Source organism: Mauremys mutica, chromosome 3 (genome assembly GCF_020497125.1).
Source record: "Mauremys mutica isolate MM-2020 ecotype Southern chromosome 3, ASM2049712v1, whole genome shotgun sequence".
Classification (NCBI taxonomy): domain Eukaryota; kingdom Metazoa; phylum Chordata; order Testudines; family Geoemydidae; genus Mauremys; species Mauremys mutica.
This window is the reverse complement of record NC_059074.1, coordinates 49,430,326-49,458,025: the sequence shown is the minus strand read 5'-3', so window position 1 is coordinate 49,458,025 and position 27,700 is coordinate 49,430,326. Positions and strand designations below refer to the sequence as shown.

Sequence of the window (27,700 nt, the reverse complement as noted above, 5' to 3'; positions counted from 1 at the left end):
TTGCTCAGAAAGCACTATGAGATCTACAGATGAAAAAGGCAAATTATCGTTACTATTAAGAAAATAGTACTTTGAAGGGAGTTGGTGATAATGGCTTCAGAGATGCTACCTCAGTGAAGCCAATTCCTACTTTAGGAAACAAATATAACTTACCTGAGCTAAGGAACTATGATGAATATAAAGAAACTACTCCCTCATCCAAGTACATAGGATCATAATCTCAGATCAACCAGATGAATTGGTGTTGGTCCTGCTTTGAGTAGGGGATTGGACTAGATTACCTCCTGAGGTCTCTTCTACCCCTAATATTCTATGATATCAACATATAGTAAAGGTTCACTAAGTGGCTGTTTCCCAATGTCTCTAATGATCAATTGTGGGAAAAATCTCAATCGGCACCAAGGTCTGAAGCACATAAAAAGAGAAGAAACTCAATGAAGGTATCACTGATAGCTGACATTGCTTAAGACAAATAAATAATGTGTTATTTACTGGCCTGAGGCCAGAAAGACATCTGGCTATTGATTTGCAACTTGTAGAGCGAGGTCTTTCATTAGGGGACTTTACTTTTATCTGGATTAATAAAAATAAAAACAAAACAAAATAAAGTCCTGTGCGAGAGGACCACCAGTTTGGGGCCTTCCAGAACTGGCTAAGGATATGTATGCCTACACATAAATACTATAGACTATTGCTATTTAATCTGTACACTGACTGTTTCTGCAGCGGGCATCCAAGAAAGACATTTCAATGGGGCTTTCAAATTTTCCTCTAACTAGTTCAACTCTCTGTGTATGCCAGATTCCTTATCTTTCACATTATGAGGGAAGAAAAAAATATTTTCTGTTGATTATAGCCTTAAAATAGGTTTTGGCCATCTAAACCAGCCCAACAGTGCAAGAAACCACCTCCCCAATGTCAAAACATTCTTATTCCTTCAACATCTCTTAGTTACATGAGGTTTTCAGCAATATTTTATTAATGCTCCCTTTTAAGAAGGTACTGAAATCTTTGTAAGATTTTGCAAAACAGTATAACGTACTTGTATTGATTAAGGTAGTTCAGTACAATGAGTCAAATATTAAAACAAATATATGTGGAACTAATGGATTATTAGAATTTTATATTACATAGCACAGTGACTAATGCACATCACAATTTCCATTGACTACGCAGCACTGTAACTTTCACACTTTCAGACAAGATTAAAAAACAATTCCCAAAAAAAGAATAATGCTGCCATTAACTGCCAACTTCATTAAGAATCTTTAATAATAATTTGCAGTAAAATAAATTTAAAAGAGAACAGTGCTAAATCCCTTATTGTCTCCACTACAATATAAAAAATTATTAACGTAAATTTATGAGCCAATAAGTTGAAAAAAAAAGTATGACTCCATTTAGCTGCAGGGTGAAAACATTATCAGTAAAAGTAATAATGCAGAAAAGCCACGACTCTGACTCAGTTCTTTTACAAGAAGAGAGATTTCACCTACACTCTGACAAGTTGTACACAGCATTTCCACATGGATATTAAATGAAACTGAAAGATGGTGCCCGATTCCTCATTACTGAGGAGTCCAAACAGAATACACCTTACCTGCGTTATCCCAGTGGGAGGAATCTTGTATGACTGCAGCTTCTGCTTCAGTAGCTCAGGATCACTGTGGCGGAATGGGCACCCTGACGGGGAATAAAAATCAAGCACACAAACAAGGCTATTTACCCAAGAGTTAGCACAATAATACACTCGGGAGACTGACTAAGCTGTTCTTAATTGTCTAACAGCTTATTAATAAAGAAGTTAATTGCCCATGTGTGCAATTGTTATACTCTTTTTTAAAAAGATTACTTCACTATATGGTTATCAGGGCATTACAGGCTCAAGAGTTACATAATGCACTACAACATAAGCAGGCCAAGATTCACATTCATTGAGTGGAAAACAGTTTTAATTAGGTTCCTTATTAACAGACACAGTCACAAAACAGCTATCACACTGTTACATTTAAAATAATCTCAAATACAAAAAGTAATATTAGGCTGTGATGAACACACACAACAGATAGGAAAACTAACGTAGAAGGGGACTTGATCCTTAAAAGGGACAATAGTATTTATTCCATAGTGAAAATATCTTCAAGAATCCCATCACTGAAAACTAACAAAAGCGATTCTTGTTGCACACAAAGTCAAATGAGTGACTTATTACTAGTAAATACAGGTTGTGTGTAAAGCATCTAAGAGTGTGTCTACACTACAGCAGGGAACTAGCTTTACAGCCTGGGTAGACAGACTTATGCTAGTGGGGATCGTGCTAGTGCACTAAAATAGTTGTGTGGACATTGCAGCACTGGGAGAGACTCGGGCTAGCCACTCAAACTCAGACCCAGGGGAGAGGGTAGGCTAGAGCTTGGGTGGCTAGCCCAAGCCTCTGCCACTGCAGCAATATATCCAGAGTGTTATTTTAGCACGCTAGCAGGAGCCCCACTAACACAATCTGTCTAACCAGGCTGAGAGGCTCACTTCCATCTGCAGTGTAGACATATTCTAAGAGACCGAAGAGCACAAGTTGTATTGAATTAATGCCTTTAATTCCTTAAGAACTTTTGAAAGTATCTCCCGTAATGCAGTGCACTGCTCACACACACACACACACAGGCTGTCAAACAGCAGCTCAGTTGGATGAATAGTCCAAGACACCACTTATCTGCCATAATCTTTTTCAAAATAAGTTAGGATCAAGGGGTGGATAAAAGTCTACTCTAGGAACAGAAGGTCCCCCAGAAAATTTCATGCAGGGAGAAGAGTAAAATTTATGAAACAATGAAAAGGAGAGTTTTATATATCATTCTATACCCAGGACTGGGTCAGATTTAGATAAATATGTAAAGTCGAGATGTTAAATTTCTTAATTAATCTTAGTTCATTAAACAGACTGACCATGAGATTCAAAGATGAACACTATTGCTGAAGTATTAGCCTATTAAAAACTAAATGGATGCAATATTACTGGAGTATGTTAGTCAACTTGGAAGTAGAGCTGTAAGAAACTTCAGTGCCTGTCTTCTAAGACACTTACAAAGCAAATTGGAAAGTGGGAAAAAGATTAGTGAAGAGCTTAGTAGAGAGCATATTGAACTACAGCTGAATGAATTTCTATTGCCTGACCTAATAAGTCAAATCACCAGAAGAGTAAGAGCACTAGCTTGTCAACAATGATTGGCATAAGATACTAACTACTAACTCCTGCCAGTAATACAACCATCCAATCAGTTCTCTTCCAGAGCTTCTGGGTTCCATGCACTGTGAACATGTCAGTTACAAATACTCACCATGATAATCCCCTTGACTTGGTGGATTGGACAGGATAATCTTCATGCAGCTGAATGGTGTATAATCTGTCCTCTTGCCTTCTTTTCCATAGGTATGGCGGATGCTGTAGGCATACCCTTTGTCAAACTGAATGGTAAAAATATTTAAAAGCAGATTATTTGCATGTGAACTGCATGTTGTATCAGTGATTCCAGCTACTCTACAGGACGAAATATTGGACTATGAAAATATACCTGCCAAAACCATTCAAATGGAGAGAGAGAGAGAGATTAAACTGCATCATGATCTTAAAAAGTAAAGGTTTTATTTAAATTGGAGTAATGGTATTTCACAAAGATGAAGACTTCAAACCTTTGAACACTCCGATAGATGGCTGCGTAGCTGGTCCATGGGCCCCTGAGGCGACGTCTACACTGCAATTAAGTACCCACAGCTGGCCTATGTCAGCTGACTTGGGCTCGGGCTGTAAAATTGTGGTACAGATGTTTGGGCTTGGGCTGGTGCCCAGATTCTGGGACTCTACCCACTTGGAGGGTTCCAGAGCTCAGGTTCCAGCCCGAGCTCAAACATCTACACTGCAATTTTACAGCCCTGCAGCCTCAGCCCAAGTCAGCTGACCCAGGCCAGCCGTGGGTGTTTAATCGCTGTGTAGACATACCCTCAGTAAGACCATGCAGCTTTAATCACTGTCTTGTTAAAGGCTGCGAGGCTCTAGCACTTGGAACTTTGATCAGTCCAGCTGTTTGAAGTCTCTGAGTAGTTAATCATTCAGCGGTGGTGAGCGGAGGTAAGCAGGGAAGACTTGGTATAGAAGTCATTTAGTGGGTGAACTCAAGATCTGCAAACAGAGGCAGCTAGGAGAGGAGTTTCGGAGAGAGTTAGAGGGAGAGTATGAAAGGGTTTCATTCCAGATTCAGCACTACATGTGATATCAAGATGTCCAGCAGATGGGCCATATTCTCTTTCCTGCCTGAAGACAGAAGAGATTTGCTATGCATGAAGTGCAAATTGGTGGCTGTGCTAGAAGAAAATATTCTTGAATTGAAGAGGTAAAGTGAGATGTTACTAAGAATCAGAAAAGCTGAGGAGTTCCTAGACAATTAGATTCTGGAAACACCAGTACCTTGATTCAAGGAAGCATGGAGCAGGCCACAAAGGAATTGGAGAGGGAGGAAGTCAGAGAGAAGGCCTGGCAGTTTGTAACCACTAGAGGCAAGATGTCATGCATTCTACATGGTTGGAGATAGAGGAGGATAAGCAGATTGTAGCCACCAGAAAGAAGAGAAGCAGAAGGAATTCCACAAAGCTGGAAATTTCAAATCGATACCAAATCCTCAATATGGAAGCTACGGAAGACATGTCTAAAGATTCAGCAGGCCCAAGGGAATGGTGAGATGTATGGGACACATGTGGATGGCACCTTGGCCCAAACTGTAAACAAACAAAAACAGAAGAAAGATGATCCTTATGGGAGATTCAATACTCAGAACATCCAAAGAACATTTCTACAAGGAACAGATAGACAATAAGAGACCATGCTACCTTTCTGGAGCCAAGACACAAGATATCACTCTAAAACAAGACAGGCTTCTGAAGTCTATGGGCCAGGATCATCCACTGGTGATGGTTCATATCAGCACTAATGACACTTCATTGTGGGATATCTCTCAGATAATAGATGACTTCAGGGAACTCAGAAGCATGCTGAAGAAGAAGAATGCCCAAGCAATCCATTCTGAGATCCTTCTTGTCCCATGAGCAAAAGAAGGCAGAAGATTCTGGAAGGGAATCATTGGCTAGATAAGTTGTGTAGGATGGAGGGGTTTGGTTTTGTGGAATATCAGTCCACCTTCCATGAGGAGAGGAGGCTATATCATTTGGATGGCCTCCACCTCAGTAGGAGGACTAATCTCCTTAGGAACAGGCTGCCTAGAGTAGTCAGGAGGAGGTTAAACTAATAACAAAAGGGAGGGTAAAAAGAGAGAAGATGTGAGCACTCAGCACAAAAATCGAGATGTTGAGAACAAAATTCATCAAGAAACCAATGGATATAAAGAAGAGAAATTCCTGGATTGCCTATACACTAATGCTAGTAACATGGGTAACAAACAAGATGGACTGGAATTGCTCATTGCATAAATTTGATCTAGCTGGTATTACTGAAACCTGGTATGTTAAAATAAATGATTACAGCCTATTTAGGAAGGATCAAGAGGACAAAAGGAGAGAGGAAGTGGCATTACCTGTTTCCTAGTCACTGATAATGCAGAAGTTAATGACCTTGAATGCTTATGGATCAATGTCCTAACAGATAAAGCATAAGAATAGGGTATTCATTGATGTCTGCTACAGCCCACCAAATCACACTAGAGAACAGGATGACTGGTTTCTTACACATCAATATATAATGCGTAGGGAAAAAACCCTGCATATCAATTTGAGTGGCATATGCTGGAAGCCTCAGGCTTCCATTATTAAAACATCCTTGGAATTTCTAAACATTATAGATGAGAATTTCCTAACTCAAAAAGTCTTGCAGCCAACATGGGTGAATTCTATATTAGACTTTGTCCTAACAGCTAAAGAGGAAGTGATCACGGAAGTAAAAGTTAACGGTAGCGTAGATACAAGTCTTCATGACATGATCACGTTTACAATGTGCAAGCAGAATAAAGTCCAAACCAGTAACATACATGCTTGGTGCTTTAATTGGGCCAATTTCACAAAGCTGAAAACAATTATGAGTCAAATCAACTGGAAGGAAGAATTTAATCAGAAAAATGTGAATGACAAGAATTCCTCACTAGATGTCCCAAAAAAAGACAAAAATCACACAATTAAGGAAGAATGCTCTGCTAGTTTAAAAGCCAATCTGGTTTTGAGGGGAAGTGAAGGCTTCTGTAAAAATAAAAATAGAAAAACTAATATATAGCAAATGGAAGAAAGGTGAGGCTGATGGTAATGAATACTAATCAGAAGTTAGGAATTGTAGAAAATTAATAAGAGAAACCAAGGGACACAAGGAAAAATCTATGGCCAGCAGAGTTAAGGACAATGAGAAGGAAGTTTTTAAATACATTAGGAACAAAAAGAATTCTGACATAGAATTGGTCCAATTGCTAGATAGATATGGTAGAATTGTAACAACAAAGCAGAAAAGGCAGAAGTGTTCTATAAATATATCTGTTCTGTATCTAGGGAAAAGCAAACAATGCGATCTCGTCAAATGGTGATGAGAACATTATTTCCATTCCACTATCATCTTTGGAATATGTTAAACAGAAGCTACTAAAGTTAGACATTTTTAAAATCAGCAGGTCCAGATAATTTGCATCCAAGAGTTTTAAAAGAGCTGGATCATTAATTTGATTTTCAATAAATTGTGGAGCATTGGAGGAATTCCAGAAGACAGGGAAAAAGCTAATGTTGTGCTAATTTTTAAAAATGGTCAATGGAATTATAGGCTGGTCAGCCTGACGTGAATCCCAGACATGATAATGGAGCGGCAGATAAGAGACTCGATTAATAAAGAACTAAAGGAGGGTAATGTAATTAATGCCAGTCAACATGGGGTGATGGAAAATAGATATGGTCAAACTAACGTGAAATCTGTTTTTGATGAGATTGCAAGTTTGTTTGATAAACGTGATAGTGTAGATACTTAGACTTCTGTAAGGAATTTGACTTGGTACCACATGACATTTTGATTAAAAAACTAGAATGATATACAATTAATGTGGCACACATTAAATGGATTAAAAACTGGATAAATGAAAAATCCCAAAAGAAGAGTGTAAAGAGGGAATCATCACTGAATGGATGTTTCCAGTAAAGTCCCCCATGGACTGGTTCTTGGTCTACACTATGTAACATCCTTATCTTGACCTGGAAGAAATCATAAAATCATCACTGATAAAGTTTGCAGATGACACAAAATTGGAGGAGTGGTAAGGAAGGAAGAAGACAGGTTATTGATTCAGAGCATTCACGATCGCTTGGCAAGCTGGATGCAAGCAAACAATATGCATTAGAGTATGGCTAAATGTAAATGTGTACGCCTGGAAACAAAGAATGTAGCAAGACTTACTGGATGGGGGACTCTATTCTGGGAAGCAGACTCTGAAAAAAGTTTTGGAAGTTGTGGTGAATAATTAGCTGACCATGATCTCCCAGTGCAACATTCTGGCCAAAAGAGCTAATGTGAACCTGGGATTCATGAACAGAGGAATCTCAAATGTATCTGGCACTGGTGAGACCGCAGGTGGAATACTGTGTCCAGTTCTGGTGTCTACAATTCCAGAAAGATGTTGATAAATCAGAGACGGTTCAGAGAAGAGCCATGAGAATGGTTAAAGGTTTAGAAAAAATGCCTTATAGTGATAGACTCAAGGAACTCAATCAATGTAAGCTTAACAAAGAGAAGGTTAAGGGATAACTTGATTACAGTCTACAGGTACCTAAATGGGGAATAAATATTTAATTATGGGCTCTTCAATATTGCAGACAAAGGTATAATGTGATCCAATGACTGGAAGTTGAAGTTACACATATTCAGATTGGAAACAAGGCATAATTTTTTATTGGTGATAATAATTAATCGTTAGTAATTTTCTAAAAGATCTCTCTAGACATTATTTTGGGGAAATTCTACAAAGGAGGTCAGACTAGATCCTTGGAATCTATGGGAATGGAGCAGATAGAGTCATTTGAATCATTAGTTTTCATACATTCTACAACAGTGGCCCATAGTGAAATATTTAAAGAAAGATTATTCTCATCAGGATTACACAAAGTAGCTCACATATTCCTTAACAACAGTGCACTATTATTTCAGAGAATTTAAGGTAAAGAAGCTTGGGAAAATATATTGAACGCCAACATATCAGAGTACCATTTTCCTGTGGTCTGCAGTTTTTTACATTTAACTTGTTAGTCAGGGTGAGTACTTTACTTTCAAGTTCACAAACTTGGTTGCTCTCCCAAGAGATATAGCTTTTACTCATGCTCCTATTTTTTTTTCTTGTAGCTGACTTCTCTAAAGTTTATGTTGATGTTCTAAACTGAGGAGCTGAATTTTAGCAAATTCTGCTTGAGTATCAATACACAGAACATAATGTTTCAGTTCATTGGGAGAGTGACTAAAGAATAATAATGGAAGATACATATATGAAAAGTAACTTAGAAAAAGTAACCTTTTATAGCCTTTTGTATATACTGTAGATCACATAAATGTGCAAACTACAGATATTGCTGTGCTGTAACATATACAGCAGTACTTAAGAACAAGTTCAAATTTTAATTTTAGAGACAGCAGTACATTTCACATGGGAAATGAAAAACTTTTCAATTCTTCCCCTAGTGGAAACTAGCACCATGTAAAAGAACAGCTGTACTCTCGTTAAAGTTTAAATTGTTGTAATTAACTCTATGTAAAACTTTGTCTCTGGATTAGGTTTAATTAGCAATTGCATCGATTTCTGTCTGCTTGTCACAAACCACTGAAAAGGCTTTTGTGGCAGTTATTTTTTGTTGTTGTTCCTTTCTACATAAGAACGGCCATACTGGGTCAGATCAATGGTCCATCTAGCTCAGTATCCTCTCTTCCTACAGTGGCCAATGCCAGGTGCCCCAGAAGGAATGAACAGAACAGGTAATCATCAATGATTCATCCCCTGTCGCTCATTCCCAGCTTCTGGCAAACAGAGGCTAGGGACACCATCCCTACCCATCCTGATGGCTAATAGCACTTGATAGACCTATCCTCCATTAATTTATCTAGTTCTTTTCTGAACCCTGTTACAGTCTTGGTTTTCAAAACATCCTGTGGCAAGGAGTTCCACAGGTTGACTGTGTGTTGTGTGAAAAAAATACTTCCTTTTGTTTGTTTTAAACCTGCTGCCTATTAATTTCATTTGGTGACCCCTAGTTCTCGTGTTATGAGAAGTAAATAACACTTCCTTATTTACTTTCTCCACGACAGTCATGATACTTTAAGATAATGGAATGCAAGAATCTAGAAAAAAAAATCACAAATCTACAATTGGTAACTGTCACAGTTACAATTTTCAATCATTTCCTGCAAGTCTAAATTTATACTTGTTTGGACTATATATCCTATTGGCAATTCAGAATATTTTACTGGCAATTCATACTATTCATACTTGAACTGCTGCAAAATGTCCAGAACATCATGATGAAAAAGCATGTGTCCCAATGATTATCCTCATTCCATCAAATTTCTGTGATGTCTATTATATCAATCTCCCCATTTAATATGGGGCACTCTAGCTCCCCGTCTTATTATTTAGACTTCTAGCATTTGTATATAAACACTTGAAAAAAAATTCACTTTTTAGCTCTCTGCCATTACATGATGTAATTGAATGGGACTCTTTCATTTGAAAATTTCTCATCAGATCCTACCCGTATTTTATCTTCCCTCCTCTCCTCCTTACAAGGATATAGAGAATCTCCATTAAAAGATCGTACCCTATGGGGTGTCTCTGTCTGAATCACCTCCGCCCCTGCTGGCTTTCCCCCAGTCTTTAGTTAAAAAACTGCTCTATGACCTTTTTAATTTTAAGTCCCAGTGATCTGGTTCCATTTTGGTTTAGATGGAGCCCATCCTTCCTGTATTAGGCTCCCCCTTTCCCAAAAGGTTCCCCAGTTTCTAATAAAACTAAGCCCCTCCTCCCTACACCATCATTTCATCCACGCTTTGAGACCCTGAAGTTCTACCTGTCTAACTGGCCCTATGTGTGGAAGTGGAAGCATTTCAGAGGATGCTATCATAGAGGTCCAGGACTTCAATCTCTTACCTAGCAGCCTAAATTTGGCTTCCAGGACCTCTCTTCTATCCTTCCCTATGTCACTGATACCTACATGTAGCATGACCATCGGCTCCTCCCAAAGAAAAATAACTGTTTGTAGTGGTAATGAAAGTCATGGCCACTACAAACCGTTCTTTTTCTCTCCTGCTGATAATAGCTCACCTTAACTGATCACTCTCCTTACAGTGTGTATGGTAACACCCATTGTTTCATGTTCTCTGTGTATATATATATCTTCCTACTGTATTTTCCACCGCATGCATCCAATGAAGTGGGCTGTAGCCCACAAAAGCTTATGCTCAAATAAATTTGTTAGTCTCTAAGGTGCCACAAGTACTCCTGTTCTTTTTGCTAGATATCACTGTCTCTCTATAACAGGGTGGCATCCACCTCTCATGAGTGACCCCTGGCCGATGGTTCTCTCGTGGGTCCTCAGCAACTCAGCTGTCCGGCTGAGTCGCATACGCTGTCCCCATTTCTGGGGTATACAGTCCCAGGTTCTTATCACGGCCCTGGTATGGGGCCATAGCTCTGTCTTCTTCAACCACCCAGCCGGGGCCCATCTCGGTACCCTTAGCTGGTGTCCTTTTCAGCAGCCTTCCCTGGGTTCAGTCTGCAACCAGACCAGCAGGGCCCATCTCGGTACCCTTGTCTGGTCTGGCCAGGTTCTGTGCTTTTCATGGTCCTTATGCTACTCTATCCAGTCAGCCAGGCACCTAGTCTTTGGCAGCCTTCCCTGGGCTCAGTTCTGCCTGGTGAACTCTCTGCAGTGAGCTGTCTGTGGTCCTCCTATAGCTCATCTAGCCAGCTAGGCACCTGGTCCTCCTTCCCCAAGAACCACACAGCAACTGAAGGATCTGCTCTGCTGCTTGCCTTTTATCTGGCCCTTCTGGCCCCTTATTGGTTGCTCCAGCAGCCCCTCTGATTGGCTGCTCCTCTGCGGCCACTCTAGGCTGCCTGGAGAACTTCTTGCTGTTCTATTCTGGAGCAGATTGATGCAGGGCTGTGAGGCCTCCAGCAGGGGACCTCCAGACATAGTCAACCCTGCCACACACTCTTTTTGAACAAAAAATGGTTTTCCATGGTTAAATGTATACATGACCCAAATCTCCCAAGCCTGCCAATTCTATCTAGCAGCAAGAATAAGCACTACTCCTCAGCCTCTGACATCTGAAAAGGATCATGCTGCTAATTTTTAAAATAGAAAGCTTAACAAAGGAAAGTTAGTCTCCCATTGCTACTTCTGAACAGTTTTTTAAGGAAATCCAAGGGATTCTCAGATCATCTCCAAGAAACATTTTTTTAACAACCACAGCAAATCACACCCTAGTGCAGGGTGGCCAACCTGTGGCTCCAGAGCCACGTGCGGCTCTTCAGAAGTTAATATGTGGCTCCTTGTATAGGCCCCAACACCGGGGCTGGAGCTACAGGCACCAACTTTCCAGTGTGCCAGGGGGTGCTCACTGCTCAACCTCTGGCTCTGCCACAGGCCCTGCCCCCACTCCACCTCTTCCCATCCACTCCCCTGAGTTTGCACGTCACAAAACAACTGATTGGGAGGTGGGAGAGGGAGGCACTGATCGGCAGGGCTGCCGGTGGGTGGGAGGCGCTGGGAGTGGGGGGAAACTGATGGGGGGGGCTGCTGACATATTACTGTGGCTCTTTGGCAATGTACATTGGTAAATTCTGGCTCCTTCTCTGACTCAGGTTGGCCACCCCTGCCCTAGTGGGTTGGGGCAGGCTGTTCAATAATCAGATTTGCTTGTGAGGCAATACATATAATACATACATCTCAACTACTTAAATGATAGTGAAGCCAATTTACAATCCCATCAACGCCTGTGGGAGGAAGCTATATAATGGAGTCTTTCTCCCATGCAGAGATGGCTAACCCGGGTTCCCTAGGTAGTGGGGAAAGGTGTGTTCGAGGGGAAGGAATGTATTTTTCTCCCCTCACAAGTTTTAAAATATGAAATGTCACAAATGGTTTTTAAAATTTCAGGGATATATTTACAGATAACATTTATTTTCTTAGTAAAATCATTCACTAAGCATTGTCAACATGAAATCAGCAGAGAATACACAACATTATTTAAAAAATAACTATTCCTCTAATGCTGAAATACAATAATCTAGCTTTCCCGGATCAATCTATTCAATTCAATCTTCTGAAATACAAATTTTGCATAACACACAAATAATTATACAAAATAATTGTCAGTCTCTATTCATGAGATTAGATATGTTCCAGAGCCATGGCAGAAAGTCTCATAAATTTTGATGGAAGAAATGTCTTCCTATTTTACATAACAGTCTGCATAGTATGTCACCAGACTGCACGTTCTGATACAATAAGTTGTTCCTGTGAATTGTTGAGTATGAAATATAGCCTCCATTTCCTAGCTGGTATAGCTCTATTATGCAGGACAAGACAAACTGATGTGTTTTTATGTCTAATAAACAGAAAAACAAAATGAAATAAAAAACCCCTGTGGACTCTACTTTATTCTTTAAGATAATTTAGACTAAAGATATGCTAAATGATGAAATTCTAAACACACAGTTAATAAAATAATTTAAAGAGCAATTGCACATTTCACCATGTCTACTTTTTAATATTCTTGCAAATGATACCAATGAGATTATTGTGAAACTACAATAAAGTATAAAAACAATCTTTTCTGTTTCAAAATTTTAGGCAATATAAAATAAGAAATGTAGGTCAAATTGATTTGTATTTTTAAACCTATATTTATCGTTTTTTATCTGAAATTGGGGCTGTCTCTAAAAGCATTAATACATTAAAGCATTCAGTAGGGAAAAAAGGGTAAACCAACTTTTTATTTATTTTTAGCTAATGCTTGCACAGTCATGGTTGCTTTACTACAAAACTATTCAAAACAGTACTCTGAATACCACTGAGTATGGCTTGGTCTACACTTAACAACATACATCGATCGGTATAATTATGTCACTCAGGGTGTGGAAAATCGAAACCCAAGTGACATAGTTATGCAGACCTAAGTCCTGGTGTAGACAGTGCTATGTTGACAGGAGATCTTCTTCCACTGACATAGCTACCACCTCTTGGGGAAGTGGAATACCTACGTTGAGCATCGGAGTAGGTAGCGTCTTCACTGAAGCACTACAGTGGTGCAGCTGCACTGCTGCAACATTTTAAGTGTAGACAAGCCCTAAGTGATATTCAGCTACTTCACATTCAGTTAACATGGAGACTTAGCATTCTTGCAGACAAGTCTTTCTATTACTTTTCTTAAAGATGTCATTGACTTAATAGCTCACTGCTGCTGTGATAGGCTAATAAACTAGCTAGCTCTTACATGCATGCAATCTTTCAACAATGAAAATAAAATGTAAGTCTGACTAATGGTGCAAGACTGAAATGGGAATTTGGGGAAATTAAGGCTCTGGAGTTAGTAGTCTGTTTTATACAAGCAACAAAACAAAATAAAAAACAGTACAATATGGACAGAGGAATATATGTTCACTGAAAATAAAACCGGATTAATTTTACATAGGGCCATATCTGAGCTAGCTTTACTGCTGTAAATCTGGAAGAACTCCATTGACTCGATTTCCTTTAGTGGAGGACTTACATCAGAGTGACCAGAGATCAGAATCTGGCTCAAACAATATTCATGATTTTAGCCACTTAGGTTATTAAATATGGATTTTGGTGCTTAATGTTAGGCTCCCAACTATGAAAATTGTGATCTTTATATTTTATGGTATCCATTATAATTAAAAACAAACATCAAAATGTTAGGGCTTATTCTTCGGATATGCCAGAACTGCACTCATTACCCAACTGCTCTTCCCCCCTGAACCTGAGAGCTGCCAAATGCTGAAGTAGCCTACAATGTAAGTCAGAGTAACTTCCGTGATTCATCTTGCACCAACAGGTAATGGCTCCCAAGTGCCAAAACTGAAATTGGAATGTATATTTTTCACATTTAATAATAAAAAGGCTGAGAATTTTGCTCTCTCTCTCACACACACACACATACATACACACAAAATCTGTAGAAAAAAAAATCTCCATACTTCTACACTGAGACCAAGCATGAAAAATTTCAGTTCCAAAGAAATTTACGTGAGAAAGTTAAGAGCAGCTGATAAGAGAAAGTATGTTTAGTATGAAAGTCTCATTTTTACCAGAACTACAGTCTGTTGCTGTGATCCATTTAATATTAATTTGACAATACCATAATATCTGAATCACGTGATGGTCTCAAAGGTCTTTTGCTGGTTATTTTTTATTCAGGACAACTATGCCAAAGGTAAAGTTGCATCCAAACCATAAACAAAAATAATGAAAATAGATATACTTTCATATTTTGGTATTTAATTTTAATCCAGATTTAAGAAAGCAGATCAAGGATTACAACGGATTGCACAAAAGTTACCCTTGTTTTTAAATGAACTAGATTTTAACATTCTCTGTATAAATGTAATGAAAGAATAATACAGACTCTTAGGTCATTTTGTCAAAATATAAAATTGTAAGCGGTTAAAAATTAGTAGTTTAAGCACATTTGGTGGCAATATCGAGCTAGCTTACATAACCTTAGGGTGCACCAATGAGCTGATTAGTAATTTAAGGCCTGAGAAAAGAAAAGTTTCAGAGGGGAATACACAGAGGCATGATTGAGTTTAATATGCATCTACATTAGCTACAGGGCATAATTAAAACTACATCACTCCTTTAAATCTACATAATTATGTCCCAAAGACATTCTCATTAGTATCCTTTACTTTGCAGCTAAATCAGAAAAGGCCTCAGAGTCTACAAGGTCAGGAAGTATTTTTTTCTAAATTTAAAAAAATATATCCTTACAAGTAAAATGGTTCCAAAATTAAAGTGTGAGGTTTTCGGTTTTTTTAAAAACTCTGGAACTAAATATATCTTAATTCTTGTGACAAGAAGAAAAAAAGTAAAACATAAAATCCTAACGTATCAAGAAGAAACAATACTCATCAAAATTACAGATTACCCCCAAAAAGGTAAAAAAAAAAACAGCAGCACTATTCACAGACCAAATGAACATAGCTAATTTTGGAGACACCAATTAACTAATAATCCATTAGTATATATTATAAAGACTGCTATCAATTCAACGTGAAGATTTTTTTCCACCTGCCAAATATTGCATACGCAAATTTAATAGGATGGCTGAGTTATCTAGTTCAGTTCAACAAGATTACATATCATACTAATAAATTAATGGCTTGCTCTAATTTAAAAATATATTTGAATACAGATAATCTACATTAAGTGTATAACTTAATAGAAACATTTCAGAAATAATTACATATATTCTAGGTGGGCAGAGATGTCGAAATAAATTGACATTGAAATACAGGAATTGCCAGAGCAGATTAGAGTTCCATCTACTTTGGTTTCTGACAGAGGCCAGTTCCAGATGCTTCAGACGAAGATGCAAGAAACTCTGAAGTAGGAAATCATTAAATAACCTACCCACTGAGGAAGCTTATTTTCAGTCAGAGATTAGTTTAAGTTCTGAAGTATGAGGTTTTATATCCCTTTCATACTTTCTAAAAAATACTATTTATTATAACTGCAGATGTTGTCATTATATGCTCACCTGCTTTCCCATACAACTGATAAACATTATACAGTACAATCAAAGCAAGAGTTTAAAGTGTACATGCTGCATCAATACTGTGTAAAACCATTTGGTCAGTGGATGTAAAATACAAAGGAACAAACTTATGAAATGACTTCAATCTCTCCTTCCTCACAAAATTAATTCAAAATTTTTCCAATGAAATTTTCCTATAAGAATCTGTTAACTAAAGACCTCCTCAAATTCCTTGGTCTTTTTGCCTCCAGCAACAACAAAGGACAGGCCATTCCCACCAAGCACTATATAGAGCTCTGCAGTTACATTTGCTCCTCCTTACCTCCCAATAGCAACAAAAGCCAGGACGGGGGGACGGAGACGGACACACACACACACACACACACACACCCAGAAACAGTATCAACTGCTCTGCAGCCTCTGCATCATCATCATAATTAGGATTGCAACAATGCTCATACATACAATATAGAAGCAAAATAGTTTCAGTGATGGGAGGAAATATGTGGTGTTAATTCCATATTTATTGTTAAATAAAAGCTCCATTTAAACCATTGCTCAATGCAACTGACCTCTTGACCCATCTCACATTCCTAAATAAGGTCACAAATGGTGGCCTCCAATTCCAACTACATACTGCTAATATCCTGGACTTCTTCCAGTGAGTTTCAGATCAGGACATAGAACAGTGATGATGCTGGTGACACTGCTGGACCTCCTCCGAACCATGGACCGGGGACATACTTCCATATTCCATACTTTGCTGTGCCTCTATGCAGTCAATCCTGGAATCCTGTCATCCTTCCTCTGTGACAAAGCAGCAGTTAGCAGGATTATGCATAGTTGTCTTCAATCATACCTCTCAGAACACACCCACACGGTAGTGATGGGCACTATGAGTTTTCTCCTTCAGAGCTTTCACCTCCACAGTCCCACAAGGATCTAATTCTCCCTATCCTGTTCAATACCTAAATGAAGTCACTAGGGGACATCAAGCAATGCGGACTTAAGTGCCAGCAACATGAAGATGGCACCTATGGCAAGCATCACCAACTCAGCTCTTCTGAGTTATGGCTGAGATCAGGAACTGGAAGAAGCCAAATTCTGGAAAACGTAACTAGAGCCTGCTGGGCCAGACAACCAGGTCGTGGCCCGACAGTACTCTTGGATTGGCACCTGCACTAGGAAGGCTGCTGCTGACGCCTGCGCCCTAGTCGAATGACCCATCACGATTGCTGGCAGGGGCACTTTTGCCAGCTCATAGCAGTAGCGTATGCAGGCAGTGATCCAGGACAAGATGCTCTGGGCTGACACTGGGCAACTTTTCATCCTGTCAGCAATAGCAATGAACAACTGCGTTGACTTACTGAACAGCTTTGTTCTATCAACATAGAGGGGGAGCGCCCATCTGATGTCCAGGGTATGCAGCCTACACTCCTCTTCTGTCACATCAGACTTTGGACAAAGGACTGGTAAGTAAATGTCTTGTCCAGTGTGGAACTGGGAGATGACCTTGGTCAGAAAGTCCGGGTGTGACCAGGTCCCTATAGAAGACTGTACAGGGCAGTTCCGATGTGGGCGGCCTGATCTCGGACACCCTGCGGGCCAAAGTTATAGTGACCAAGAAGGCAACCTTCCAGGAGAGAAGCAGAAGGGAACGGGAAGCCAAAGGTTCGAAGTGGGGACCCAGGTGTCTGGACAGCACAAGATGCAGGTCCCAAGAGGGCACTGGGTCTTAGACATGCGAGTAAAGGTGCTCCAAACCCTTCAGGAAATGTTCCGTTATGGGATGGGCAAAGACCCACCAGCCTAGCAGTGGAGGATGGAACGCCAACATGGCTGCCTGGTGTACCTTGATCCAAGATAGCGACAGACCCTGGTGCTTAAGGTGCAGCAAATAGTCCAGTATGTCCTGCAGTGGGGCCTCATTCACACAAACATGTTGGTTCATGGCTCAGCACATGAACTGCTTCCACTTTGCCACATATATAGCGATTTTCTAGGGGACGGTTTTCTGTTGCCCAGCAGGACTTGCTGGACACCAGCGGAACACCCCCATTTGTCTGCCCTCAGCCACGCAAGAGCCAAGCCGTCAAGTGCAGCGACTCCAGGTTCGGGTGCAGCAGGTTGCCGTGGTTCTGTGACAGCAGATCCAGCTGAAGGGGCAGCTGCAGCAGGGTGGCTGTTGAGTGACTTAGCAGCATGCCAAACCAATGTTGCTGAAGCCACGATGGAGCTATGAGGATGATCATTGCTTTGTCTTGCTTTACCTTGAGCAGGACTCTGTGGATTGGCAGCACCAATGGGAAGGCGTACATCAGCGCTCCCAACCATGGAATTAGTAAGGAGTCCAAAAGGGAGCCCTTGTCCCTGCCCTGCAGGGAATAGAACAAGTGGCATTTCCTGTTCTGTCTGGACATGAACAGGTCCACCTGGGGAGTGCTCCACCTGTGAAAGATCAGGCTTACCACATCCAGATGGAGCGACCATTTGTGGCGAGACGAGAAGGTCCTGCTGAGGGGATCTGACAAGATGTTCTGGGCTCCAGGAAGGTGGGCGGCCACCACACAAATGGCATATCGCACATGAACATCCCAGAGGCTGAGCACTTCCTGACAAAGAGCCAAGGACCTGTCTCCACCCTACCTGTTGATGTAGTACATCACGGATGTATTGTCCGTCAGGACCTGCACCACCCTGCCCTTCAGGTGGGGAAAGAAAGCCTGGCAGGCCAGGTGAACCGCTTTGATCTCCCTGACATTGATATGAATGGCTAGATCGCTGTTAAGCCAATGGCCCTGGGTGTTGAGCTCGCCCAGATGGGCTCCCCAGTCCAGGTCCCGAAATCAGGGTAAGCAATGGAGACGGGGTCACGAAGGGAACCTCCTGCAGCACCGACTCTGTATCCAGCCACCAGTCCAAGGACACCATGACCACTCGGTCCAGTGCATGCCTGCTGGGGATACAGACTGAAGCCAGTCATGCCTGCAGAGGTCGTAGATGAACACGGGCATGGTTGACCACATGCGTGCACGTGTCCATGTGTCCCATCAGTCGCAGGCACACATGGACTGTGGTAAGCAGATGGCTCTTCACGTGGGCAATCAAGTACGACACGGCCTGGAAGCATGCTTCCGGAAGGAAGGCCCCCTGGCTCACTTGGAGTCAAGAACTGCTCTGATAAACTCCATGTGTTGGACCGGCATTAACGTTGACTTTTCTGTGTTTATGAACAGGCCCAGATCATTACAAATGGATCGCACCAGGTCGAGACTCCATAGGACCTGCCCCAGAGACCTGCCCTTGATGAACTAGTTGCCGAGATACAGGAAGATCTGGACCCCACAACATTTGAGGTAAGCTGCTACCAGTGCCACACATTTTGTGAAAACCCTGGAGGCCGAGGACAGGCCAAAGGGTAACATCATGAAATGGAAGTGACACCCAGCCACTATGAAATGCAGGAAGCGCCTGTGGACTGGGAATATGGAGATATGAAAGTAAGCGTCCTTTAAGTCAAGAGTGATGTACCAATCCCCCGGATCCAGGGAAGGGATGATGGAGGCCAGGAAGACCATGTGGAACTTCAACTTTCTGAGAGACTTGTTGAGGCCCCCTTTAGCCTTCAAGATTAGGAAGCAGCGAGAGTAGAATCCTCTTCCTTCTATGTCCTGATGAAACTCGTCCACAGCTCCAAGCCCAGCAGTTTCTCTACCTCCTGAACGAGGAGTTACTCATGAGAAGGGTCCCTGAAGAGGGATGGGAAAATGGGGGGACGGGAAGGAGAGGCAGCCATGAACTGCAGGATATAGCCCAAGCCACGACCCAACGGTCCAATGTAACCTGCGACCAGGCCAAGCAGTAGGGGAAAAGGCGGTTGAAGAAAGGGCATGTAGGATCCGGTCTACTGACTGGAGTGCAGCTCTCGGGCACAACCTCAAAATGGTCGCTTCTGGCCTCCTGTTTGGTTGCCCCAGGCTGGGCTGGCAAGCGGAAGGAAGAAGGGCAACGATGACTAAAACTAGTGTCCCTTCTCCTTGTAGGTCCTGGATGAGGCTGCCAGGGTCTTGGCAGAGGCGGTGGTCTGTAGGGCTTCCTGGCTGACTGTGCAATGTGCATGACCAATGAGCAAAGGGTAGTCCTGCTGGCCTTCAACCCGTGAAGCTTGGCATTCATTTGATCCAAGAACAGACCAACTCCATCAAAGGGGAGGTCCTGGATTGAGGCCTGCATCTCCTGGGAGAGGCCTGCAGTCTGGATCCAGGAATTATGTCGCAAGACCACCGCCGATGAGACCACCCTTGCCGCCGAATCTACAGTGTCCAATGCCATTTGCCGACACCGTGCCCTCCTCCACCAGAGTGCCAAACTCTTTGGGCCAAATCCTGAGGGAGGGATTCCTGGAACGTTTTGAGAGTGTCCAAGATATTAAAATTGTACCGACCCAGCAGGGTCTGATGATTCACCACCCAAAATTGCAGGCTGGCAGTAGAATAAATCTTTCTCCCAAATAAATCAAGTTTCTTAGCATCCTTGTTTTTGGGAGTCAAGGAGGTGGGCTTGATGCTCCCTAAAGTCATCTGACGGGCTAGCTCTGGAAGGTCCTGCCTTTGCCTCGTCTGGGAGCGATGAGGAAGACTGGACTGCCAGTGGGGATGCTGGTGTCTCAACCTCCATCAGAGAAAGAGGCTTCCTCCACCCCGACCTGAGAATGGGCTTCCAGAACCGGGTCCAGTGCCAGTGGGTCCACCACCCGATGTTCCGTCATGGCCACCGAGGAGTGCTGTGAAGGAGGCATCATCACAACTGGTACACCCCGCACGCTCCAATAAGGCCACTGCACTGGCCACTGGCCATGCTGCCATTGTGGTGCCGCAGACGAGGAAGTGGGCTCTGGTGCCCAGTCATGCCAGTGAGACTGTGGCGACGGGCTGAACTGGCCTTCTATACTGGAGGACCCCCCTTCCGCCGACCAGGGAGGAGCCATCAACACCTGAGTTTGTTTGCTGGTTGTGGCTACCGGTGACGATTGCCAAGGTGCAACTGAACAGTAATGGTAGCGTGAAGGGCAGTACTGGTATGTTCCCATCGTGCCAGTGATCAGGACTGACGCCTAGAGGATGACCGTCGAGAAAGCGAGTGGTGCCAGGAATAGTATGCGTTGGCCCCATGCCTGAGAGTAGCACTGTGGGGATCTGAAAGCTCATTTGGGCGACCAGTGACATGATTGGGATCTACCCCAGGATACCCAATGTGGCAGCGAAGAGCGACGCCTTCTGTCCGGCGATCAGCGTTGTTCCCTGTCCCCTAGGGGGTCTTAATGGTGGGCTTTCCCTCTTGGGGAGCCTTAGCCAAGTCCTTCGGCATTGGAGAAGTTGGAGACCTGTGCTCTCTCTGCACCGCGGGAGCCTGGGATGACAAAGGTGCAGGCAGGACTATGGGTCCCATACCGCTTCCAAAAGTCGGTGGTGGACCTTTAAGGGGGCTGGGCGCCCAGCCGGGGAGGCATGATCGCATGGCTCTGGAGCAATCTGGTGGGCTGACCCAGGTCCCTTCATAGATGACCCTTGGGCCTTCTTGCTCGGTGCCAGGGAGCACTTCCTGCCCTTCTTCTTCAGCACTGGCAATGATGAATGGTGCCAGGAGGAGTCAGGTGCCAGGAGTGCGCTGCGCATGGAGGCCGAGGCACTTGGCGCGGTCTGCCCAGACGGCTTGGGAGCCAGGCAGAGGGCAGACTCCATCAGGAGAGCCCTGAGGCAGATGTCCCACTGCTTCTGGGTATGGGGCCGAAAGTTTTTTCAAATCCAGCATCACTTCTTAATGTGTGACTCCCCCAGGCACTTAAGGCAGCTGCTGTGGGGGTCACTCATAGGCACAGGCCTGCTACAGTCCAAGACCGGAGCATGCCCCGCCAGGACCCTAACTACTAACTAATTCACACATAAGACTAGCAAAGTGAACTATATACAATGGCCTTAAGGCATGAAGCGCAAAATGGTAGACAACCGCTAGCTCTTGCTAAGCAAGGGAGGCTCGCCGACTGACCATCACAGGTGGTAAAAAGGAACTGAGAAGGCAACTGATATACCGTGGCATACGCGCGGCACTCCAGAGGGCACCACAGCCAGCCCTACGGGTACAGCGAAGGCAAAAATCTCCGACGGCTGCGCACGTGGGCATGTGCACACCTAGAATGGAATCAACATGAGCAAGCACGCAAAGAACAACCACAAATGTTGATGGTAAAAGGTCCCAAAAGGAGACTGTGATTAATGTGCATAAGCCTTGTCAAGTAGTGTCAGGCTAAGTACTGTTAGGCCTCAAACTTCCGGAAGTTGTAAGAAGCGAGTACAGTAAAATCCTGCAAGCATAAGCATAATCTATCTAGAAAGCTTTATAGACTAAAAAGGAAACTCTGTCAAGGTAGTTACAGACTTGTGGTTACTATGCTCTGCAACCAAATACCTCTTTAAGCTGAATCGAGCATTTTTGAGTCTAGCAAATTGACCACAACTAGCCACATACAGAGAGATGAGCTGGGCACAGGTCCACAGTTCATAAGTTCAAAACAACCACAAATGCCACCCTGGAATATTTGGCCACCTTGATTGGTTGACTTGTTTTGAAGCACGGCCAGCAAATATCGTATAAATAAGATGCAGAGGCGCGTGTGTGTGTGTGTTGTTGACCTAAAAGAGATTGCTCTTTGTCAGGCTCACATACACCCCCTGAACCAAAGGGACTTGCGCTTCACTGACTATCTGTGCCTGGCCAGTGCAGGAAATGGTCAACTGAAAGGTGACGTATCTTTGAACGAAAGCAGGGTGAGGTATGAATTAAAACGGTCTGGTAATGCTCAAGCTGGTTAATCTTAAGTCTGTATTAATACTATAGGTTTAATCAATATATAGTAACTGCATATGTTTTGTGCCTTGCTGGAAACAGGTACAGTGTTGGTAAGAGTTAGTAGTTTATAAATCATAGTAGTTTTGCAAGCCACTGTGCCTGTCTTCAGTATAAGTTACCATCAAGTTATCATAAAAGTCAATAAAAGTTTATAAATTGATTAGATAAAGTTATAAATAGGTTAAGGCTACTAAAATTAAAGTAATTAGGCACATTGTCATTAGACACATTCTGTCTGTGTTGCCTTTATAGTCATAAGTAATTAAAAACCTTTCTTAAGAAATAATTAGTTGTTAGTTTCTCTTTTGCGGACACTACTCAACCTCATTACATCTGTGTTGGGTGGTGTGAAGTAGCGAACACCCAGAGCCCCACTAAGGCCCTAATAGGAGCCCCCCTAGGGCTCTGATGTGTGCCTCCACCTTCCATTACTCTCCACAAAGACACATACTGAATTAGTCTAAACAAAAAGGCCTATTGATATAATTCAAGAATTATGTTAAGGTCATGAAACAAGAAAAGTGTGGAACCAGAAGTTCATGAAAATTGGTGTGTCAGAAGTTAAACTTAATTCATAGATAAAATGAGGGGATGGGCTAGTCCACCCACCACTTCCCTTTTTTGGTCATTAAAAGGACACTTTTTGGGAAAAGGTTGGCAGACTGAAAAACAAAGGAAGGGAATGAGCTATCTTCACCGACACGTGGCCACCCCCACCATCTTCTGGGACCCTCTACTGTCTTGTCCTAATCCCAAGAAATGCCCTAATCAGACCATGCCAGAGAGAAGGATCCAGACAAAACAGCAACCTCCACCGCCTCCAGCTGCATCCCAACCACCACTTGGGATGTGAGTCTATCACACATGCATACATACACATACACACACACACACACCAGTGCATTCTTTTCCTTCGCTATTCAATTTCTTGTCTTTTCTATTCCTCTCCATTTTCATTCTGTCTAATAACAGTATGGCTTAGGTGGTCAAGACGGCATGTTTTGACACACTTAAATTTAAGACTATGACCAGAAAGAGGGAGGTAAACGCAATGCCCTAAACAGTCAGACACCGATATAAGGCACGTCTCGAAGCAGCTGATAAAACCATAGGCTGTGCCTGTGTTTTTCCACAAGTGATGTTGCAAGTGAAAGTCAGCGCTAGAAACAGAAGCTTCATTTTCTATTTCTGCTATTCTTTTCAGTCCCCTATTGTGTGTGTTCGCCTTGTTTTGTCTTCAAGGAAACGGGCTCAGACTTCAACAACAGCAACAATAACAGACTCAGCCCATCTCAACTTCTTTTTCCCCGCAAAAGGCAGTTACCATCTTTAATACCATCTACAAGACTGTCAAACAGGAGGTTTTCCTTCTAAAAACGCTTTACAGCTAAAGGGAAAGGGAAAATGTTGTTGAAGTGAAAGCCTTATTCAATACTTTATCTTTCAAATCCTTAACTATTTTTTGTATCTTTAATAAAAGATATTTTAAGGTGCTTTTGCCATGGCTGTAAGCAGGCTGAGGTCTCTATATATCAAATCCCAAATCCTGTTTAACGGTTTAATGTTGGACAGTTTCAAGGTCACACCTCTTACTCTTTGAGCCCATTTATTCCAACTAAATTAAAGGTGCACTGGTGTTACTGCTCCATTAAAAATTATTTACAATAGTATTCAACAAAAGTAGGGCTTAATCTAGGTTCAATGGTAGTTCTGTGAATAGAGGACTTGAGGGATCAGACTCTTAAGCAACAGTACTTTCTCACAAATAAATCATTTTTATTATTAAGAAATGGCATCTTGTTACTGAAGTGTCTTCAAATGCTATTTTCCTTTGTGGGGTATGGAAGTAACATTTCAAAATAATTTTTCAGTTTTCTTGTGCTCAGATAGTTAAGTGTAGCCATACAACACATGATATTGCTTGTGATCAGCATGTCAATTTTCTCAATACAAAATGGAAATGATTCACATAAAAAGACTTAAAATTCACATACTGTGCCTTACTGCAACTATGTTTGAACTGATAATTTCAAAGTAATGAGAATGGAATACAGATAGTAATTAGTTCTACAGAAGCTAATTTTTATAGTCAGTGATGGAAGAAAAATATAAAAGCACTCATTTCATTCTAATGATGGGTTTAACCCAAAATATAATTTAATCAAAAACTTGACTAGCTAGTTCCCTTGATAATTTATGCAAGCAAGGACAATCTGCTCAAGTCTAATGTTTATATATTAATTTTCATAATGTGCTATCATGAATAATTATTCTCGTTTACACACATTTCATGGGGATGAGACTAACCACTGAATATATGCAGCATTTTAATTATACATTTAAAAATTCAGAAGGAAGACTGAACAAACATTTTCTTGAAGTCCTATCATAGCCTTCACAGAAATGTCTGACAGGCCTTCTAATTTAGTAATTTACTTCCAGTAGAACAATAGAAACATACAATTCAAAGCCAAAGATCAGACTTGAATTTCCAGACAAGCATTTTAAGTTACATTCATAACCATTTTTCTAAGCTTACAAATAAAATGACATATTTTGGCAAGGAAACACAATAGGCTTTGGACAGATTTGTACGTTATAATTTTAAAAATAGGTGACCAACTAATGGTTCATTTAGATTTATCAACTACAAACAGTTCCACAAATAAATGGACACCATTAGTCATTTTAGCTTTCTACTGTTTAAAATGTACAAGGTTAAATAAAAACAGAGAATCTTGCAGAAAAATCAAAAGTCAAGTTTCAAAACAATGTACAGGAAAACAAAAGACCAAAAAAAAAAAATTCAATCAAGTAACAAGGTAGAATAGTTTTCAATGGTTGTTTTTGAAACTCTCATTCCAACTATGTACATGAAATCATCCCTGGGATAGTTTGAGTATGCATCAGAACAACAATCACAAGACAGTAATTACTAAGAGTCTATTGTGATTTTCATTCCATAAACGTTTCTTCTTACTCTATAAGGCCGCCCAAAAAACCCTTAGTTTGTGAGTAATTCTAATCCATATGAATATAATATACTCTTTTATTGCACATAATCCTGTTTCTCTCTGACTGACTGACCCTGGCAAAGATACAGCCTCCACTTTTGAAAGTTCTTCTTTAGCTTAAAGTATAGAGGGCTATCGTTTTGGTTCTGAATTTTCAGCATTCAATCTTCATTGGCAACTATGTTGTCTCCATGTATATGCAACCACAGTTCATTACAAAATAGCACGCCAGATGGGACTTGAACATCTGTGGACCACAGATGCTTGGAACAAGATTGTCTAATGGAGGAGTATGTTATACACTGGCTTAGTAGGTGATTGTGTTGTCTTCTAATAGCTGGTCCCAAGTGACTAACTACCTAACCAACACACCTATACCAGATTCGCAACATCACTACCATTGCAGTTGTAGGACTCTTGACCAGTCATTGTCAAATAAGCGATATTATATAATAGTTTTCTGATGTGAATTCAAAAGTAGTTTTTATTTGTATCCTTACTAAATAGTTCTGTCATTTTCACTTAAAAGGAAGAATATAAACTAGAAATAAAGGAAGGAAAAGAGTAACAAACCTTGTATTTACATCACACAGATGTAAGCAGTAACAAATTAGGTTACCAACTTTCATCCCCAAAAATCAAGGGGAATTTTCATCTGTCCTCAGTGAGATTATAACAAAATTTCCAATTTATCTTTGATGGTTATATTTTATAGCCAAAATTTGCAATGATTTAAGAGAAAGATACAGGTACACACAAGCCTTTTTTAATGTCCTGGGTACCGGGTGTTTTAAAAAAAAAAATTTTCCTCCTTCTCTCAACTGCAACTGAAGCTCCTGCATGGTCTACAGGTAATATTATTGTGTTGTTATATTACACAAGATTGAAGATTACCTAGTGAGTAGAATCAGTTGTGCTAAGTTGACTATTCTAGCTGCCAATGTACAGAAATATTCTCCTGTACATTCACTTTCTTCCCAACTGTAGCCAAGTTTAATTTTCTGGGAAATATCTTAAAGTACAGCAAGGAATAACCAATCCTTAGTTTATGCATTTATCAAACTGGAATGGGTTTGCCAAATCAAGGGCTTGTCTACATGGAGAGGGGTTGGGTGGGGGGGATTAGTCAATAGTAATGCATTAGTGAGGATTGAAAATGCTTCCGCACATATGATGCAAACCCTTAAAGCACACTAGCTCCCTATTTGGTGTGAATTCTGAAGACCTCTTTCAAAGTCTACTAAGGGTATGGCTACACTGGCGATTTGCAGCGCTGGAAAGCCTCCACCAGCGCTGCAATTAGTAAGTGGCCACACCTGCAGGGCACTTCCAGCGCTGCAACTCCCTGGCTGCAGCGCTGGCCGTACACCTCACTCAGCATGGGGAATAAGGATTCCAGCGCTGGTGCTGCAGTGCTGGTCATCAAGTGTGGCCACACACCAGCGCTGTGATTGGCCTCCAGGGTATAATGGGTCATCTATTGACAAATGTGACAGCTGAGTCTACTGTGATTTCTTACAGACCTTTGGAAATAGTAAGAAAACCCTCTTTCTTCAAGGTCACCTACACAGTTTCCCTTGACAACCATGGCACACAGCGCAGTATGACTTGATAAGGAGGCAGTTACTACTCCTAATTCAGTTTCTGCACCTTTGCTATCTCTGAGAAATTAGCTCCCTTGCTACATAGGCAATGGAATTTTGTTTTGAGCCTTTTGACAGAAAACCAAGGTGTACTGTTATACATTTGAACATAGAAATAGAGTGGAATTAATGGAAATATGTAGATGAAGTGGGGAAAAAGCTGAATTAGGCCTCAATCCTGGAACAGCCTCCATGTAGGTGGACCTCTGCACCCAAATAGATTTCTATTAATTTCAGCAGGACTCCAGGCAGGTGGTGCTGGAGTCTGACTGAACAAAGGTTGCAGGTTCTGGATTTTAGAGTACAAGCAATTCAGTAGTAGTGAAAACTCTATGTCAAAAACAAAG

General features: G+C 41.5%; 1 protein-coding gene across 1 annotated transcript in view; it reads right to left on the bottom strand.

Annotated features, from left to right (window-relative positions):
- The window catches only part of PRIM2 (DNA primase subunit 2), a 271,221-nt gene that overhangs the window by 40,106 nt on the left and 203,415 nt on the right, over positions 1 to 27,700 (bottom strand). Inside the window, exons 11-12 of the mRNA XM_045008402.1 lie at positions 3,336 to 3,462; positions 1,601 to 1,683 (exon numbers count right to left, since the gene is read on the bottom strand). Of these exons, the coding sequence (XP_044864337.1) occupies positions 1,601 to 1,683; positions 3,336 to 3,462 (210 nt within the window). The remainder of the gene's footprint in view (positions 1 to 1,600; positions 1,684 to 3,335; positions 3,463 to 27,700) is intronic.